Source organism: Mytilus trossulus, chromosome 4 (genome assembly GCF_036588685.1).
Source record: "Mytilus trossulus isolate FHL-02 chromosome 4, PNRI_Mtr1.1.1.hap1, whole genome shotgun sequence".
NCBI lineage: Eukaryota > Metazoa > Mollusca > Bivalvia > Mytilida > Mytilidae > Mytilus > Mytilus trossulus.
Genome location: NC_086376.1, coordinates 28301080 through 28321000, shown reverse-complemented (window position 1 = coordinate 28321000; position 19921 = coordinate 28301080). Strand labels below are relative to the sequence as shown.

General features: G+C 30.7%; 1 protein-coding gene across 8 annotated transcripts in view; it reads right to left on the bottom strand.

Moving 5' to 3' along the window:
• Nucleotides 1-994: 994 nt before the first annotated feature.
• Nucleotides 995-19921, bottom strand: part of LOC134715016 (cytosolic carboxypeptidase 1-like) — a 35039-nt gene continuing 16112 nt past the window's right edge. For 7 of the 8 annotated variants that reach the window (XM_063576847.1, XM_063576846.1, XM_063576849.1 and 4 more), the window contains 12 exons: nt 19811-19898; nt 18782-18938; nt 17504-17736; nt 14577-14730; nt 12001-12072; nt 11263-11371; nt 10810-10939; nt 9916-10053; nt 8323-8502; nt 7635-7798; nt 7178-7201; nt 995-5014 (listed from right to left, as the gene is read on the bottom strand). In XM_063576847.1, the coding sequence (XP_063432917.1) occupies nt 4837-5014; nt 7178-7201; nt 7635-7798; nt 8323-8502; nt 9916-10053; nt 10810-10939; nt 11263-11371; nt 12001-12072; nt 14577-14730; nt 17504-17736; nt 18782-18938; nt 19811-19898 (1627 nt within the window). In that variant the 3' untranslated portion in view covers nt 995-4836. The remainder of the gene's footprint in view (nt 5015-7177; nt 7202-7634; nt 7799-8322; nt 8503-9915; nt 10054-10809; nt 10940-11262; nt 11372-12000; nt 12073-14576; nt 14731-17503; nt 17737-18781; nt 18939-19810; nt 19899-19921) is intronic. The other variant, XM_063576853.1, reaches the window with a different exon arrangement.

The window sequence follows — 19921 nt, the reverse complement described above, 5'->3', positions numbered from 1 at the left end:
AGTGAAGATTATACTGTTTCAAGTGAACTCAGCCTTTAATGTGATTGAAGTGGTGTGAACGTTGTATGATGGACAAGTAGACCTTGTAAGGATCCTTTTTGCCAAATATTGAGATCCAACTGTTAAGTTTGAAACAGTTGAATTTGACAGACATGAAACTCTATAACATAAGGCAGCTACCGGTATATACAAGCTATGAAGCATCCAAGTCTTCCACCTTGTAAAATTTATAGCTTCATACAAAACATTTTTGCTGTCTCTGCAGTCATACTTGCATACCTCACAAACTCATAATCTATCCTTCTTAAAAATATTAGTTACTATAAATAAAGGAACCAAAAAATATTACCTTTCACAGCTGGACATGTACACCATTATTCCAGTCATAGTTCATAGTTAAAGGTTAGACCAGAAAAGATACACTTAGAGTACAATAAACTAAAAATTTGACAGCTCTTTAATTTTGGTTACATTTATTTAATACCACTGGTATATAATATATATATAATTTTTTTCTATACTTTCACATATATAATAGAAAGCATAAATGTGTTTTGATAGTGCTCTCAAATTTGATGCTTAAGGTAATACTTAACACTACAGGGAGATAACTCTGTAAATTCAGCAGAACTTTTAAATGACTTTGTGTTAAGGGAATATTAAGTATCTCAATGATCAAAATAATTGTTTGTCAAACTGTTATATAACCAGTGTAATTTTTCTGATTAAACGGTTGGTTCAAGTTTTTTGAAATTTTCATATTTTTGTTCAAGAGTCAAAGTAAATACTTTGTCAAAAATTTAAGAAAATTAAATGAGCCAAATTAATTTTAGTTAAGGTGTTGGGTACCACCTTAAACTAGAAAGAACACTCCAAATTATTAAGTACCGGTGTTAGACAAATCAGACAACTGTTGTCTTGTTTTGGCAGAATAAAATGTCATTCATCCCTTATACTTTCCAATTGACCTATACAATTTGAACAAAAAACGATATTCAATGATCCAGCATTTTTATTCATAATCAATTATCTGAATAGTTAGTACATGTTTAAATACAAAGTTTATTTAAAAATAAAATTATTAAAACATAATAAATTGTAAATTAAATATATGTCATTTCCTATCTAAAAATAAAATAAAATTGTCAGATTTTAGGGACAGTCTTTAAATGTTATTTTCTTTCAAAAATGATTATATTTGGAATTGATTGGGCTACCAACAAAAATATTTACAACTGATTTTGTTTTGTCAGTTCATTAAATTAAATGTCAGACCATTAAAATAAATTTTGAAATTTGAAAATTTGATGTATGGTTTTGTATACATCTGTGAAAATGCTTAATTTAAAGACAATCTCTAAAAAAAAAAATTTTATTATCACATTTGAATACAATGAGTAACCTACCCTGTCAGGTATAGCACCCTGTATCAGTTTAGTACAGCTTTGTAAACAATATCTTATTTTAATCATATTTTAGAGCATTTGGCTCTTCTCATTATAAAACATGCTATGGTTCTGTGTATATACCCACAGTCTTAAAATTCATCATATCTAATTTTAAAAATAGAATTACATCTACAATATATTTTGAGTCAGATTGAAATTGCTATACATGTAAAACATATTTATCAAATTCTACCAAATTCCAATTTCATTTGTGTCTCACATTCTGAAATATTAAACACTTACTGGCCACTGGCCAAACTATTATTATTATGAATAATCTATCCAACCCTTCTAAATATCAAGCATGCAGACTGGTATGGGTTTTCATTATAAATCCCTATCCCTACTCTTCTATTATAGATTCTTTATAAGACTATATCAATGTCAGGTCAAAGTATATCATTGCCCTTTACTCGTTAATTGTTTATTTGAAATCTTTGCTCCATCTATAAAAGGTGAAGGTACAATTTTCTTATACCAGTTTTTATATTGTACAACTGAACCTGCATGGTGGTTTCCAGGGATTAAAACTATACATCAACATATCAATAAGTTAGTGAAGAGACAGATCTAATTCATTATAGACATTGGCCCAAAACAAAAACAAGCTTGACCAATCAGCTTGATTACTAAACATTCATATAAGGATCAAAAATAAAACTATAAAATAAATACTGGTTATAGGTATTTAAGCATCATGATTCATTGCAAATATGTGTAGCTTCAGCAACATAGAACAATACAAAAACATCTAAAACAAACAGTTAATTAACCACACAGTCAGGATGTTCTACAAGACCCACATTTGGCCTTTAACATTGCACCAAAAACATTACTAATCTTTATAATTCTTTTTAACTTTTATTGCCAAATGGTTATGATACAATGACATGGCCTGGCCGCTCCAGTGCATAAAAATGTTGACTGTCATATCATAAATGGCATGCTTGGTCAAAATATGAGCAACAGTCTTAACCCCAAAAAAGATAATTCAGGCATTGCATTATCTTTGAAAAAGACATTACACACTCGGGGAATTTAGAATAAGGGGATCCAAAAAGTTGGCTGAATTAAACCTTTAACCTTAATTGAATAGTTTTGGTTTCAGTATCAAAAATAATATACAGACAACCAAACAAATTTGGCTGTAAAATTTCATGCATTCAATTTAAATTTGATATGTTCGTATGTCAGTGCTTATTTCTGGTATTTACAACTACCAAAATATTAGTTATTCTAGAAAAATGAATATATTGCTTTCTGTTGACATGGTTGATGTATGAATTTAAGAAACACATTAAAAAAGATTAATTTGTTTATACAAAAAGTTGTGCATTCACTGAAAAGATCATTTTGATTGATTCCTGTATAATTATTTGTTGTATAATGCCAATGGTGAAAATATTATTTTCCTTTGATAATGACTGAATTAAAGCTTTTGATTTATTTATCCTGAGTCACACTGTATGTGTTTTAACAGTAAAAATGCTATAGAAATGATATGGACTTGATGACAAACAAGACACTAGATATATTTCTTTTGTAGTATTCTGTTGTCCAAATCTATTCTCTATGGTTATGCTTAGAATCAGATGCCGATGTAGGATTTTGAAAGGGGGATTCACCCCGCAATCTGCCTAGGAGAATGTCTCCTACAAAATTGTTAACAAGTTTTTGTGCATTAAATTCATTTTAATTTTGAATGTTTCTTCGATAACATATATATGGCTAGAAGATATTAACTTTCATTGGACAAAAATAAATAAGTTAACTCACCCCAAACATGTATTTATAAGTTTTTGTTTGATTTGTTTTTGAAATTCAGTGTACAAAGTGTTGTGTATTTATATCTGATTACCATATTAATTTAAATAATATGTAGGAGAAAGATGCACCACCTTAATTCAATAATTTACATATATCAATTTTCTTTTAGCAATCTAAACTATAAATCTTTGTTCTTAACTTCACAACAGTGATCTACAAATAATGCCCCCTTTTTACACTTGTACAAAATGGCTGATATAAACATGTCTATGATGCCATGAATGGCAGTATTTTTAAAACTATAATAAATGAATAAATAACTTCTTTCAGTCTAAACTAAATACATGTTGTACAATAATCTTAAATTGTGTAGAGAGATTATAATGAGAATTATCTATTTCACAAGCAGGATTTACATGCTGCAATGATAAAATAAAAAAAATACCTTATATATACTTAATATACAAATGTCTAGACGTTCAGAAAACACATTAGAGAAAGTATGGATAGGAGTTTTTGGCTAGTCAAAGATTTCACAATATCAGTGTAAAGCTCTTAAAATAAATAACAATATGTTAAATGAAAAAAAAATATATTGACAAAGTTCATTACTATCACAGCTAGTTGTTGATGCTTATATATGACAAAGTTTCAAAATAACAAATGATTTCACAGATCTTGGTTGTAAATCAATAAATTGAAAGGTTTTTTGTAATGTTCATTATCTAAAAGGCAATTGTATGTTCTTACTTGTTTATTTACATCAAGTTTTAATCAACAGCAGTTTTAAATCATTTCAATAGAATAAAATAAAGATGATGAATTTTCTAAATAAAAATAAATGCTACTTTTATGATAAATATATAAGCACAAGTTTAAAGTTGAAAGGCGCTATTGCAAAGAGGTAAAAATAGTTGTTTTGTATAACAAAGAAAATATAAAAAAGATGAAAAACAAAAAGAATAAGAATACCCATAACCATACTTGGTATATCAATTTTAAAGCTAGTTTTAAGAAGAAAATAAAAACCACACATTGAAATAAAAATAAAAATGGTCGGTCATTTAATTACACATGTACATGTAACAAATCAGCATAAAAGATATGATATATGTATAATTAATATGACATAAGGTCAGTCAGTTTTGGCTGAGATTTCTAATAATACTTATAAGGTATAATTCTAAACTATACTAACAAATAATGATGTCAACAAAATAAAACAAAAATAAATGTTTATAAAATTCAATTGAACAGTACTTATTATAACATCTTATTTTGATCAATTAACTCTGTAAATTTTTTTTTACAAAAATTCTAACGCATTAAGTTCAATTGAAAAAAAATGATATGATAACTAAAATCAAACCTTAATATTCCCAACAAGTAGTAACTAATACACTATTACTATTGAGGTCATTCCTATACGTTGGATTAGGAAAAGAGTTTAGACAAATATATGAAATACAGCAAGTTACATCCTTATGTAAATTGTGGACTAAAACAAAGCATTATATCTGTTGAAAATAAATAATTATACTCTTCATTCGTCTGCATACTTTTCTTCGTCATCTCCGTACATTTCCTCACTGTCCAAGAGAAACAACTCTACGTATCAAGACTATGATTGGTCATCAGCATAGTTTTCTTCGTCATCATCTCCGTACATTTCCTCTTCAGATGATTCCTCGTTCATATCATCGATATCCTCTCCACCACTGTATAGATTCTCATCTTCCTCTCTCCTGTGTAATGTCTGTCGTCTATGTACTGGTTCATCCAAATCGTCATCGTCACCACTATAATAAACATAAGTTATTTTAATTAGGTTCAGGAATATGGATAAGTACTGTAAATTCAGAAATTATTGCATGCATTTATTATTGCGATTTTGTCATTTTAGACCTAAATGCAATTTTAATTTTATCTATTTTGAAAAAAATCCTGTTTAATTCATATCAATTATTTCAAAATGAGAGTTTAAATTATTACGTTAACTCGTTGCATTTTTCGCAATAATATAAATATCGCAAAAATTTCTTAATTTACAGTATTACAGTATTATAAAGTTCTATTCTATCAGTGTAATTAAATTCATATATCTATTCTAAAACTTACTTTCTATATCATTTTTACTGAAATGAAGGATTTATTTGGTCACAGGGTAGAGCCACATAAGTTTACACAAATACCAGTCTATTTAGTCTTTTGTACAACACAGTTTAAAAAACTTAAGGATGAATAAGAGATGTAGAATATCAATAACATATTTTGTTACAGAAATTGCTATTTCAACCTTAAGCCTACCTTTACGTAAATTTTAGGATCCAACTTGTGGGATGAAAAGGTGAATTCATAAAATTAGTTACCTTTACATTCCATCCACAAAACAAATGCCCAAATTCAAGTAAGGGTTTACCAATGGGTATAATATTTCTTAAGGATGATAATATTTCTATACTGCAGTCAATCCTTGTTGTGGCATGAATTTTTCATGATACAAAATAAAAGTGATCTTTCTTATTTGTCAATTAAAAATTTCCATCTTTAAAACAATACCTTCATTTCAACACGTTGATCTTTCAAAACTCATGAAATAAGCAGCATTTTGTGTTGTCTGAAGTTATTTTTACAGCAGTTATAATAGGGAAATTTAACTGAATATCATTTTCCTTTTGTATTTCATAATCATATGATAAATGTGGAATGTGTCAATGAGACTTAGATGCTGCAACCCCTTGCATATAAGTTTTATAAAGAGAAGTAAACTCAAGAACAGTAAAAGTGAAGCTACCAAATTTGTACCTGCTCTGTGTTTTGTGGTAATCAGCATTGTGTATAAGATTAATAACATTTGGTTGAGGCAAACTTAAGCTAGAAAGCAATAAGAAAAATTCACCACTTTTTTTCATTTGTAAAGGGGCAACACTGTAGAAATGTAAAATTGACACAACCCAAATTCAAACTTGATCTGTGTTTATTGGTTATAAACATGGTGTATAAGTTTTATAACATTTGGTTGAGGGCAACTATAGTTAGAGAACAGAAACCAATGTTCAGATGTTTGGGTGGAAGTAGACGGAAAAGTGTAACCTTAAAGCCTCTTCAGCTATGGTAGGGGCATACAAAATTACATTGTCATAATGTTTATTAAGATTGAGAAAGAAGCAATCAAAACATAAGAGAAATTCTTTCAGGCTGAGCGCATATTTAAGTGATAAAGATAATAGTATAAAAGCCTTGAAAAAACACAACATGTAATTTTGTGAAGTTTATACATCTATAATACTCTTCTAAAACTACAGAATGAAAACATTCATAAAATAATTTTGTTAATAAATCTATTTCCTATACATTTTTCTATGTTAAAATAAATATTGTGTGCAAAATTAGAGAGATGGATACTTAGTTAAGATAGTCTAGGAAAAAAGATATCAGATACTGTGGATTCATTATTATTCATGGGAAACTAAGTTTTGAGATAAATGAATTTTTATCTTCATCATAATAAAAAATTTACTATATATACGCTTCTATGCAGAATTTTCAAAAGTGCAAATTAAAATCCAGGGAAAAAAAATCTGTTTTCAAAAATCATTAAAAAATTGTAAACATGATAATAAACGAACCCACAATATATATTAAGCAAAATTTGTCATCTTTCTGATTTTGAGGGACTCTTGTAGTTTTTAATTTGTTATTCAAATTTTAAAGGTTCCTGGCAAAAACAGTAAAAGAATAAGATTAAGAAAAATTAGGCTGTCTTTTTCTACAAAATAAAGTTTTCTTATTTTAGATTAAAGACACTGCAGTAAAAGTTAAATCAGAAAAAATAATTGTTTTCTTATATTAAATATGCAGCCTTTATCTATGAATAAGTAAATATAAAAAAAAATGTTTCTAAATAACAGATGATAGATGCCAAGTAATGACATAGTTCAGCAGAAACACACCCATATTACCTTTTCTTACTGTCAGTTTTCTTCCTGTAATCAATTAGGTGTGTTATTTGTAAAATTAGTTCACTTAAATACAGTAAAATCTTGTTATAATCTCCCCTTTTTGTAAATTTCAAAAGTTTTGTAATTCCCTTTTTTATCAGGAGGCTTTACTTTAATAATTAATTGTCATATTGTTTATATCAATCAATTATAACTTAATTAAGCAACTTGGTTTCATTATAAGCTGTCAGATATAAAAAAAACAAAAAAAAACAAAAAAAAACCCATCTACATTTTGTATTTGCATCAAATATAACAAGAATTTACTGTCAATTATAACAAAATATCATTTCCCCATAAAAGTATGCAAATATTTGGATTATCTAAAACTAATGATTAATTACACAACAAACCAATTATCATAAATCAAGTGAAACACAAGTGGATAAATTGTACGGGATATAAGAACTATACATACAGTAGATCTGGATCCTGAGCTGTGGCCCCTAGGTTCTGTTGTGAGTCTGACAATGGTGGGAAAGATACCATATTCTCAGTTGTGTATTTGGTACGAGTTCTGATCAGGGCCTCACTGAACTTTTGTCCCATGTCTTCCATCATCGAGGTTGTAATGTGTTGATCCTACAAAAAGAACTTATATTTATGGTTCGATGCCACTGCTGGTGGAGATTTATTTCCCTGAGGGTATCACCAGCCCAGTAGTCAGCACTTTTGAGCTGACATGAATTATCATTGATATGGTTATATTAATAAATATACTGTTCACAAAATTTTGAATTATTGAAATACTAAGGCTTTTCTACCTCAGGCATAGATTACCTTAGCTGTATTTGGAAAAACTTTTAGGAATTTTGGTCCTCAATGCTCTTCAACTTCATACTTTATTTGGCTTTTTTTAACTTTTTTGGATTTGAGCGTCACTGATGAGTCTTTTGTAAACGAAACGCATGTCTGGTGTATTTACAAAATTTAGTGTTGGTATTTATGATGAGTTTATTCAATGATAATATTTTTTTGGTGAAAATCAGAAACCCATTTAGATTCAAAGATTTGTTGATGAGAAACAACCCAACAGCATAAATTAACCAATAAAGACATCTTTAACTGGCAAACTTCATTATTTCATGATAGAAATACAAAATTACCTTAAACTTTCCATCACGATCAATTCCACAGTATGTACTTTCCATGGTGTAACTTCTCAGCACCCCGATCTGCCTCCATACCACAACCCTGGCTGTTGTCTCCTTAGCCTTTTCCACAAGAAAACTACAGTTCGGCCAGGAAAACACTGGAGATGTTAAGTGTAAAATCCTTGGCAGTGTCTGAAAGGTAAATAATGTTTAAAAACATTATATATAAAATATGCTATTTAGTCAATAAACACACAAATCCTATGGTGGACACAATAAGTCTTTATCATAATCAATATAAGCAAATAACTGTTCATGTAGTTTTATGCCCATTGATAAAGGGGTGGATCCAGACATTTTAAAAAGGGGGGGGGGGGGGGGGGGGGTTGTTCCAATCACATGTCCCTATTCAAATGCATTGATCGTCCAAAAAAAGGGGGGGTCCAACCTCCGGAACCCCCCCCTCTGGATCCGCGCCTGATAAATGTAGCTAATTATTCAAATAACCAATAAAATCTATTGTATTCAAGCTCCTTGTGTATCTAAACATTTATTTGGAACACCATCACTATCTTGTCTATAAAATACTGATATTGATAAATTGAAAATAAAATAACTTTGCTCATGTTTATAATAAACTGCCATCAGGTTGTACCAGTTCAGTAGAACAATATTTGCAGGCAAATTTGATAAATAACTTTTTGCAATTTTATTGAAACTTCTTAATTTATAAATGACCAATGACTCAATTTTTCAAAAATATTGATAAAAAAATCCAATTTTTACCGGGTACTCCTGGAAAAAAACATTGTTTAAAATAGTTTCTAAAATTGTTAGATTTGAGAGAACTAGTCCACCAACATTTTCAATTATATGAAATTACAGGTCCCATGTTTCTATATCAAAGATTTACAGGAAATTTTCCCACAAAATTCATACAAGAATGTTACTATAGTTTCTATGTTCAGTGGACCGTGATATTGGGTTACAAATTTTAATTTGGCATTAGAATAAGAAATATCATATCATAGGGAACATGTGAACTAAGTTTCAAGTTGATTGGACTTCAACTTCATCATCAAAAACTACCTTGACCAAAAACTTATACCTGAAGCGGGACAGACGGACAGATGGACGAACAAACTGACACACAGACATAAAAATATAAGGCACCACCTACAAAGAACATGCTCAATTCAAAGTGACACTTCACAGACAGTTGTAAAAAAGTGTGGGCATAAAGAACTTTAAAGTACATACATATGTAAAGGTATTAACTTTCATCCATTTTCAATATAATATATATTTTTACATTTCAGTTGACACAACATTAAAATCTTTACTCTATGAACTGCTCATATTATTCAATGCCACTTTCTATCTTTCTATTGATATGCATAATGTAAGTGTTTTAATACTAGTTCATCACATATAACACTTGATAGCTTCACACAAATGGTAGGTGAAATACTATAAAATTAAGAATGGAAATGGGGATTAGACAACTAGACCAAAGAACTGAAAACAGCCAAAGGTCACCATTGAGTCTTCAACATAGCGAGACAATCATGCACCAGGAGGCATTATTTACAATATTAATACTACCTTATAAGCATTATCTTCCATTCTATTTCCTGTAGTGGCTGGGTTAACTGAATCATTTGGTATCCATGACATTGTAGGACTACATCCATACAGGAATATGTTCTTCCTCCTCGAGTGTCCATGGTAATCACAGTATACCTGTAAAAACATTGTAAAATTACCCCTAGGAGATCATACCAAATATTGGACTAATTGTGGGATTAAAATGGTCTTGAAGAAATTCTGTGTCATTTTCTTGGTCTATATATCATTTTTGTGAACATTTATATGTTCCTTTTGAAAATTATAAGTTTCATTGGAATTTGTCTACTTTTCTTGAAGGATCCATAAAAATAATCATCCAAAACGTGGACAGGTGTTTAAGAATATGGTGACCTGGACAACTACTTAAGTAGAAAGACCTGTTTTGATGTTTAACTGTGCAGAATTTATTTAAAATTTCATCCCTGACTCAACTTATCTTTTTTTTTTCAACGATCCAATGTTATTATCAGTAACAAACTAAAAAAAAAGAACATTGCAGTGGTAAATATCTTTTAAACCCATAATGATTTCTAGGAAATCAATCTAGAATGACAAAAACAACAAAATACAGGTAGACAAATGGAAGATCAACTATGTGCCACATTCACATTTATGATTATGACAGATAAGGTTGGAAAGTATTGTGGATTCATTTAGTTTGGTGGGTATCAATTTTCGTGGATTGCTGAAAAAATGCATATTTGTGGATATTTGATTTTGTGGTTTTGACAATCTCTGTATACAAAGCCTATATAAAATATGCTTTTCGTTGAACTTTTGATTTCGTGGTTCACCTGCACCCAAGAAACTCACGAAAAATTGGTATCCAACGAATAATAATGAATCTACAGTAGATGATTTTCGACTTACCAGTGGAGATTTATTTATCATCTGTAGATACTGTAGAAGTCCCTTGGTATGGTAAATAGTAGGGTGTAACTTAGGACAGGGGTTGTCCCATCTTCTATTCAGATCTTCTGCAGCTAATGAACATCTATGGCTAGAAATATTGAAACATTTTTGTAAAAATTACCACATCTTCTATTGAAGATAAATTTATAATCAATATAAATCAGTGATAACTTTCTACAATTTAAATCAAAGCAATAACTTATTTATATCAAGATGAAAGAAATCTTTATTATATGTCAAGTTTGATTAGTGACAAACAAGAGTGGACTTCTTGTTGGCTTTTTGGTTTTAAGAGTATTTGCACAAAATAGTCATTGTTACTCTCTTAATAATTTACTACAAAAAGATATATTTTTCCATAATTTGTTCCATAATTTAAGGTTCTACATATAGATAGATAGAAAGACATACTTTCCATTGATGACTCCATCTGGGTTTAACATAGGCACAATTTTAAAAATGAAATTTTCTCTAAGTTGTTGAGCTGCTGGTTTCTTACTGAGCAAAAAGTCAATGGTTCCTGGAATTGCAAAATAAAAATTCTTATCCTAAAATAATATGCACAGGTACACTTTGTGTGCAAAGCGTTATATCACAAACACCTACAATATTTGAGCGTCACTGATAATTTTTTCGGTAGGCAAAAATCGAGTAAGGAGTAAAAAAATAAGAAGCTTGTATCTTTGATGAATGTTTATTATATTTCAAGTTTTGGCCGTTGTTTTAGACCACTAAAATATTCTCTATTTCTACTAGCTTTGCAAACTTAAGTCTTCAATGTACATGATGAAGTTTACACCACAAATACTTATCATGCGCATTTGAATTCATATCATACCTTTCTTTAATTTCCTATTTAAGAATAATTGATTGTTGGTTGCTCAATATCCATTTGTAAATATTCAAGGTCTCATCTAAGTGATTTTTAATGCATAATTACAACCAGACAAACAATAGTATGATATTTTATACATAAACATACATTTTGCACTAAAAAATCAAAGATATGAATTAAACATGTCAGATTTGAATTTTGGCTGTAATTCATTTTAAACATAAATAAAATAGTAAAACCATATTGGAAGTTTATACATTCAATAAATGGAACTAAAAGGTAGACAAACATACTTAAAACACAAATCAAATTACCTTTCATAACCCAGCTAGAATTACTTTCTCCTGGGTGAACTCTTCCAGAAAGAAATATATAAGGTCTACTTCCTGAAACACAACAAAGAATGTTTTAAAACACGGAAACTATTTTTATCGCTATTCATGTGGACTTAATTTAGAACAAAGAATGTATAAATACATGTATACTGAAACTATTATATACTATCCGTGTGGACTGAGTAATAATATTTGTATGTTGCTCAATCAAGATCAACATGCATGCTTGTATACTTAGTATTGATTATATTTGTATTATATGATTAAACATGATCAGTTTCATTCCTTTGGTGCGTTTTGCAGTGGTTTACAGATACAAAAGACTGCATTTAATTTAATGGTGTATTAGACCTTTTCAACAATTGTCTACACCTACAGTTGAGCACGACTACGACAGGTAAGATGTAAGGGGTCGTCTCAAAAATTAAAAAAATAAATAATACTATATATGCATCACTTAGAGATTGAATGCTTTAAGTTTGTTTGATTGATAATGATATAACTTTCCAACAGAGTAAAATGGCATGGGTTTTTAAAACTAGAAGGAAAAAACAAAGATCAACTTACTGTACGGTGAAAAAAAAAACCAGAAGAAAAATACAGATAAAAATTAACAAACAAAAGAAACAGCGATCTCTGATCGACTAAAAAGAAATCAAATTAGAAGGCGAAGCCTTATTTCCAAAAAGGCCGTACACAGTATCAACATTTTAAAAAATGAGACGGAGTTTTACTAATCTAATAAGATAAAAAAAACAAAATCCCTTATGCATGGTCATAGACGAAATTCAAAAAGAATGAGTAGTATGAAAAAACAAAATTAAAAGATTATAAAACCGGCAAAGATTTGTCAAGGAAAAAAGAAACAATTTCTGACCTGTTGACAATAAAATAAAATATAGTAATGACAGTGTAACATATAAAACCAACAATACTTGATGAACACGGACCCCATTAAACTCTATTGCTAAGCAAATCCCGCTTCTTGCAAGAAACTAGGAGGTAATTTTCGAGAACTGAGGAATGGCTTTACGATAAAAAGGACAAAGTCTGTTGTTTTTTCGGAACACGGGCAATCATATTGGACAATTAGTCCGTAAGGACGACCATATAATTAAATGAGGGAAAAAGTCATTGGACTCCCAACCCCTGCTTAGCACTAAACAAAAAGAATTGACAATGACAATGTTAAGCTCTATAGTAACTAGTATGCTGAATTATAAATTCCACACGCAGGTATGTACTGCTTAAATGTTGATGCATCCCCCTTATTCAAGAAGGAAATACACCAACTTTAACAAGGTATCTTGATCTCTCCCTTTGATCTTTGAAATCAATATGTTTTTACCCTCCCAAAATTGAATATGTACATCGAGTAAGGTTCAGATCATTTACAAGTCTCGAAAGTGTTTACAAGTGTGATAATAGACCAACAAACAGTCCAGTAATAATGTTTCAGAAATTCTCAGAAATTTCCAGAAAAACTTTCACAGATACACATTTATTCTCGGCATAATCATAAAGTTGAAGAGAAAGATGATCAGGATGCGGAATGATTGCAGTAATTTTTTAGTCAATTCAACATGAAATTTGTGTTATAGATGTAATAAGAATATTGTATGATAGAGAAATATTTTTATTTACTTTTTATATTATTTATATCTTCTGTGGCCATATATAACCACCAAACCGAATTTATGTATCGTTATGATAACTAGACATTTTTTGTCTTTGAGACGACCCCTCCATTTTACCTGTAAACTGTAGGTGTCATTAGTCAGAGTCGAGAATTGTTGAAAAGGTTTAATAGTAACCAACAAATTGTTAGCACAGTCTCTGTATTCCCACACCTGCTCTGCTGTCTTCAAGAAATTTTCTGGGTTTTAAACACATTTCATTTTACGTATAACCACATGAGATTTCTGTATGATGGTATGAATCTCTTATCCATATAACCATGATAACTACTTATTACTTACTAAGTTCTTCTACATTATCTTTACTATAAGACTTTGGCTGAGCTGTGACAGTGATAACTACTAATTACTTACTAAGTTCTTCTACATTATCTCTACTATAAGACTTTGGCTGAGCTGTGACAGAGATAACTACTAATTACTTACTAAGTTCTTCTACATTATCTTTACTATAAGACTTTGGCTGAGCTGTGACAGTGATAACTACTAATTACTTACTAAGTTCTTCTACATTATCTTTACTATAAGACTTTGGCTGAGCTGTGACAGAGATAACTACTAATTACTTACTAAGTTCTTCTACATTATCTCTACTATATGACTTTGGCTGAGCTGTGACAGTGATAACTACTAATTACTTACTAAGTTCTTCTACATTATCTCTACTATATGACTTTGGCTGAGCTGTGACAGTGATAACTACTAATTACTTACTAAGTTCTTCTACAGTATCTCTACTATAAGACTTTGGCTGAGCTGTGACAGAGATAACTACTAATTACTTACTAAGTTCTTCTACATTATCTCTACTATATGACTTTGGCTGAGCTGTGACAGAGATAACTACTAATTACTTACTAAGTTCTTCTACATTATCTCTACTATATGACTTTGGCTGAGCTGTGACAGTTAATACTGGTACATTATTACCACTAATCGTCTGACAAAATGTTTGATTACGGAAAAATATCTGTGAATGATCAGTGGATCTATCCCATATTTGGATATGAGTCTGGAAGATAAAATACAACATTTTTGATAAGCCGTTGAGTCTAACAAATGAATATAAGTTTAGGTTATCACATATTTCTTACAAATACATTGGGTTTTGCATATGCAATAACTTCAAAATTGCCTGGGGGAAAAAGAGAATATTGATATTGTGCCCCGATTCCAAATGACGTCACATCATTGCGTCCTTAATCACAGAACTTAAATATGTGATAAATAGATTATAACATGTCTTTTCCATATTGGCCCTGGTATCATCCCTTGACCCATATCGGACCTTAGCTAAAGCCTCAAGGCCGATATGGGAGTCTCAGGATGATACCAGGGCCAATATGGAAAAGGCCATGTTATAATCTATACATATAAAATATATGAAATTTTTAGAAGAATATCTGTACCAGTACATTGATAGGATTCTTAAATAATATCTATCTATGGATTGAAGCCATCTCTGTGGGCCCGCTGTGAATAATATGTGGTAAACAATGTGTATCTTTACGATAGGACATGGGGCGGTCAACTGAAATCAAAAGTTTTTGACCTTGACCTTCAGAGTTCGCGAAAATGGTCGGTCCTGTCGGTCCTGACCGCCAAAATGAGACTCGGACCAGTATTTTGAAACCTAGTGTCGGTCCTAAAGACCGATGTAAAAACGGCCGTTGTAGTTCCCTTTTTATCGGTAATTAGTTGTATCGCAACTAATTCCAATACGTATTTACATCGGTCTTCAGATGTACCTGCAGGTTATTTCCGGTACTGGATTCCTGTTATTATAGACAAGCTGAAACCTATGGAAAACTTAGTGCCGATCTACACGTGGCCTGCTAAATTTGTTCTTGGCAAACAATCGGCGATTGAAATCTTAGATGGAGATAACAAATACTGAGAAAATGATTCAGTTGATGAAATTGATAGTTAAGATGACTATAAGAACAATCAGAAGAACAGAACGTGTCCTTTATTATTAATTTGTCCGTGGCTGTGAAAAAATAAAACTAAAAATAATAATAAAGATATTTTTGGATAAAATATGTTATTATTTTATATTAGGATCAAATTGACAGATTTTTTTAGGACTGGCAAAAATTTTGTAGGACTGACAAATAATTTTGCTTTGTCGGTCCAATGACCGACGGATCAAACGAAGTTTTCGCGAACTCTGGACCTTTGACCTAGGAAGTTAGACATAGTGATACATTATGACACACCCTGTGGTATTGAAAAATATACATGTCAAGCAAGGGTCCGGAAACGGTCATATTTGCCAGTCATGTCCTAAACTGAAACTATAATGTCCTAAACTTTTAATTGGGATTTAGGTCAAATTTTATTTTTCAACCTTAATAATTTCGGTCATTTCGTTGAGATGGACTTTCAAAATCGCCATTTTGAACATATTTTTGTTTTGTTATTGACTTCCTGTAATTAAACTGCCACTTCAATAAAGTGTTATAATCCTGAGGGCCCTCCTAATAACTATAATTAATGCCTCCAGAAGCATTTGGCTAATGATTCCTAATCTCTTTACCTGTGTTTTTAATTCACACCTGGCAATTAATCACAAGCTCCAAACTATTATTATAAAGAAATTCCATACCAACTGGCTTCATTATTTAATTACTCAACAGGTTAGACAATTGTCAATTATGATTTAAAATTAAATTAAAACTTGGTTTAATTTACCTAGAAACTTTTTTTTTTTACTTCTAACACACGTGCTTTGTTTTCTATGTAATACGCATGCTTGAAATTCTCTTCCTCAGATTTAGACAATTAATTGTAAATTTAAAATAATTTCATCCTAAATAAAGCTAGTGGAACTATTTTAATTAATATTCTTACACTATTAAAGGTAAAATATTAAAAAGCCGATGGTTTCCTGTGATTTGGATAAACAAAACTAATCCCGGAAATGAGTCCGGAATTGTTCATTTTAGTACTGTCGCAGTACATCCGGTTTGAATTTTGACTTCAAAATCAAAGGAAACGTAAGCGATTACTGAGGATATTATCGTTTTGAGTCATTAAAATCATTTTATTTTTAAACTGTTGCCTTCCGTTAATTGCCCTTGATCGATTTATGGAAAATGGTAGGACAAATCATGAAGTAAATGCGATGCAATAGTGAAACAAGTTTGTTGATGCTACGAACATGACGATCGAGTATGAGCATACTCATAATGAGTCTCATGCAGTAATGTGATTTTGACAATCATTTTTTGAAAAGGGGCATCAACTTTTAAGTTGTATGAAAATGACCGAAATTAGGTGAAAAAATTTCCGGATCCTTGATGTCAAGTATAAACTTTGAAATCATAACGATTCACAAGATATAGAGCGGACACGGTTTCTACCACAGGACATAGAGTTGTCAACTGAAACCAAAATGTTTACCTTGACCTTTGACCTAGGAAGTTGTACAAACATTACAACATGTACAAACATTACAACACATCCTCTGGTGTGGTTAATATACATGTCAAGTATAAAATATGAAATGATAATGGTTCTCTATATATAGAGTGGACACAATTTGTTATGAACGGAAGCACAGACAGAGGGATGAACAGATAGACTGATCCCTATAGGGTTTCCATCATTCAGCTGGGCCCTAATAAGGGAAGGTTAAATAAAAATTGGGATGCACTTGATTGTTGAAAGTTAGTGTAATTTTTAGATCATTATTGAAATCGCTATGAAATAATTGCCCATTTATAAATATAGGCTACATACACCAAAAGATCTTCCATTAACACTTATTTTCTCAAACTCACCTGTAATGTAGTATATGTGTATGGGAAATGGTATGCCATGTAACATATGTCTTTGTTATGTTTGAATTTGACTGTGAATGTTGCTGTAAAATATGTTTTGCCCTTAACGCCTCCAGTAGCTTGAGCACTCCGTGTAAAATGGTTTTTATAATAGCAGATATCTGTACCAACTCTTGACCAAAATGGCCGTCCTTCTATAGACTCTGTCACAGAAAACATCACTGGTTTCATACCTGAAATTAATTAATATATGTTCTGCATGAAACTTTTCAACACATGTTTAAAGCAGATTTTGAAACGGTTATTACAAACAACTTGAACTGAGTCTACAAGACCAATACTGTGTCTGGTTCTTCTTCGATGCATATATACAGAGCCATAACTTATCATTCCCTTTAATTGAAATAAAGAACATTTTGACTTTTTCTTGTATAGCAAGAGTGGTAAACTATCTGCAAACAAGATAGTGGCTGCATGGCAGATGTTAAAATTGCTAACAAGCTTAAACTCATCATTATCTTCCTTTTCTACACCTATATCACCCTGCTTAGTTGATTCTTGTATCACAGCTTTGAGAAGAGAGCAGGCATAATCAGTGACATCACAATGTGAGAGGAGATGTTATCTAGCTTGCTTTTGTCGAGCGTAAAACTGTCTTAGTGAGGGAAAAAAGACCAGTAATATAGAACTATAAACAGATAATCATGGTTTTTTTGTATAGATATCGTAAATAATCATATCAGCCGCTCAACACAACTGAAAGCTTTTTAGCTCATTCACTCTACTCACTTGCTAAAAAGGTTCACATTGTGGCTCGCGGCTGATATTTTACGATATCAATGTGTAGAAAACCCGATAATCTATACTTATCAGGTTGAAGACTGAATATAAAATATTTCCTTCAATAGAGGCCAAGAAATCTGAAGACAAAAGTTTTCCATCAAAGGGGTCATGGAAAGAACAAACAGAATCAAGCCATTACTTGAACTGCTTTCACCTATGATGACAATGGTAAATAACAAATTTGGAATCAACTCATATCTAAGTCCTGCAAGATTTACTAAAAAATAACATTTCCACAATATTTAATCTGTATAAATACTATCTTTCCTATTTATCAAATCAAAATCTGTAAAAACAACTTTGCAAAGTATAAGTAGCTTTACTAGAGGTACATTGTACTTTGAAGCGTAACTTGTAGATACTTTGTCGTTTTACAGGTAGGTACTTTGCTAACTTTGATTTTTCAGATTTAGTCTGTACTAAATCTATACTCACCAAAGTTAAACTGACTGTTAAGTTTCTCACAGTTAACAATATTAAATCTGTAAGGTATATCTGCTATCATGTTACTAACTTCAAAGTAGAACCATTGATGGTGGTGGTTTGTGTTGACATCTGGGTTCAAAATTAAGTCATATTCAAACTCCCTCACCTGAATAATGCAAAGAAAACAATTCTTTTAAAAACTTGATTTTGACCTGACAAGGAAATTCTTTTATATAATCAATTTTAGTTGTGGTATAGCAATGATATAATTGGAAAATTTTGACTCTAATTCTTTAGTTTTTAACATAATTGTGCTTAACCCAAGAGTGCTTATAATAAACCATTGTCTCTTTATTAAGACAGTTTATCATGTCTCCATAAAAAAGGTCAATTTACTGGACATGAATTTGATAATAAAACAAGAATGTGTCCATATTACACAGATACCCCACTCACACCATCATTTTCTATATATCATTGGACCATGAAATTGGGGTAAAAACTCTAACTTGGCATTAAAATTAGAAAGATTATATTATTGGGAACATGTGTACTAGGTTTCAGGTTGATTGGACCTCTACTTTAATCTGAAGCTAGACAGACAGATGAATGTCAAACAGACCGAAATCAAAATGACCATAATGGGGCATAAAAAAAACCCAATATATTTATCAAATAACATGATTTCAATTAAATTTTGCAAATGTTAATTTTAAGGTGAAAATACATAAATTTCAAAATGTTCAGTATGTCAGCAATAACACAACCAACATTTCTGAACTATTAAAAGTGTTTAGATCCTGTCATCTTTTTCATGTTAATAAAAATAACATAATTTTGAATAGATTGAAGAATTTCACAAATTTTGCAACTTGAGGGGAATTTTTATGGCTCTGACCATACCTTATACTTTTTATTAAATGCCAGAAACCCCCAACCATTTAACTTATATTGAATGAATTTCTACATTGACTGAAATGTTGTATCACTATCCTGGAGATATTTCTTTAATTATTAATTAGAAAATGAATAAATTACCCAAATAGCTTTCCTGAGATTCCCACATTCAAACTGAGCATTAAATCTAAGAGAATTAGCTCCCACTGCATCTAACTGACTTCCAATTCTGAAAAATAAAACAGTTTAAGA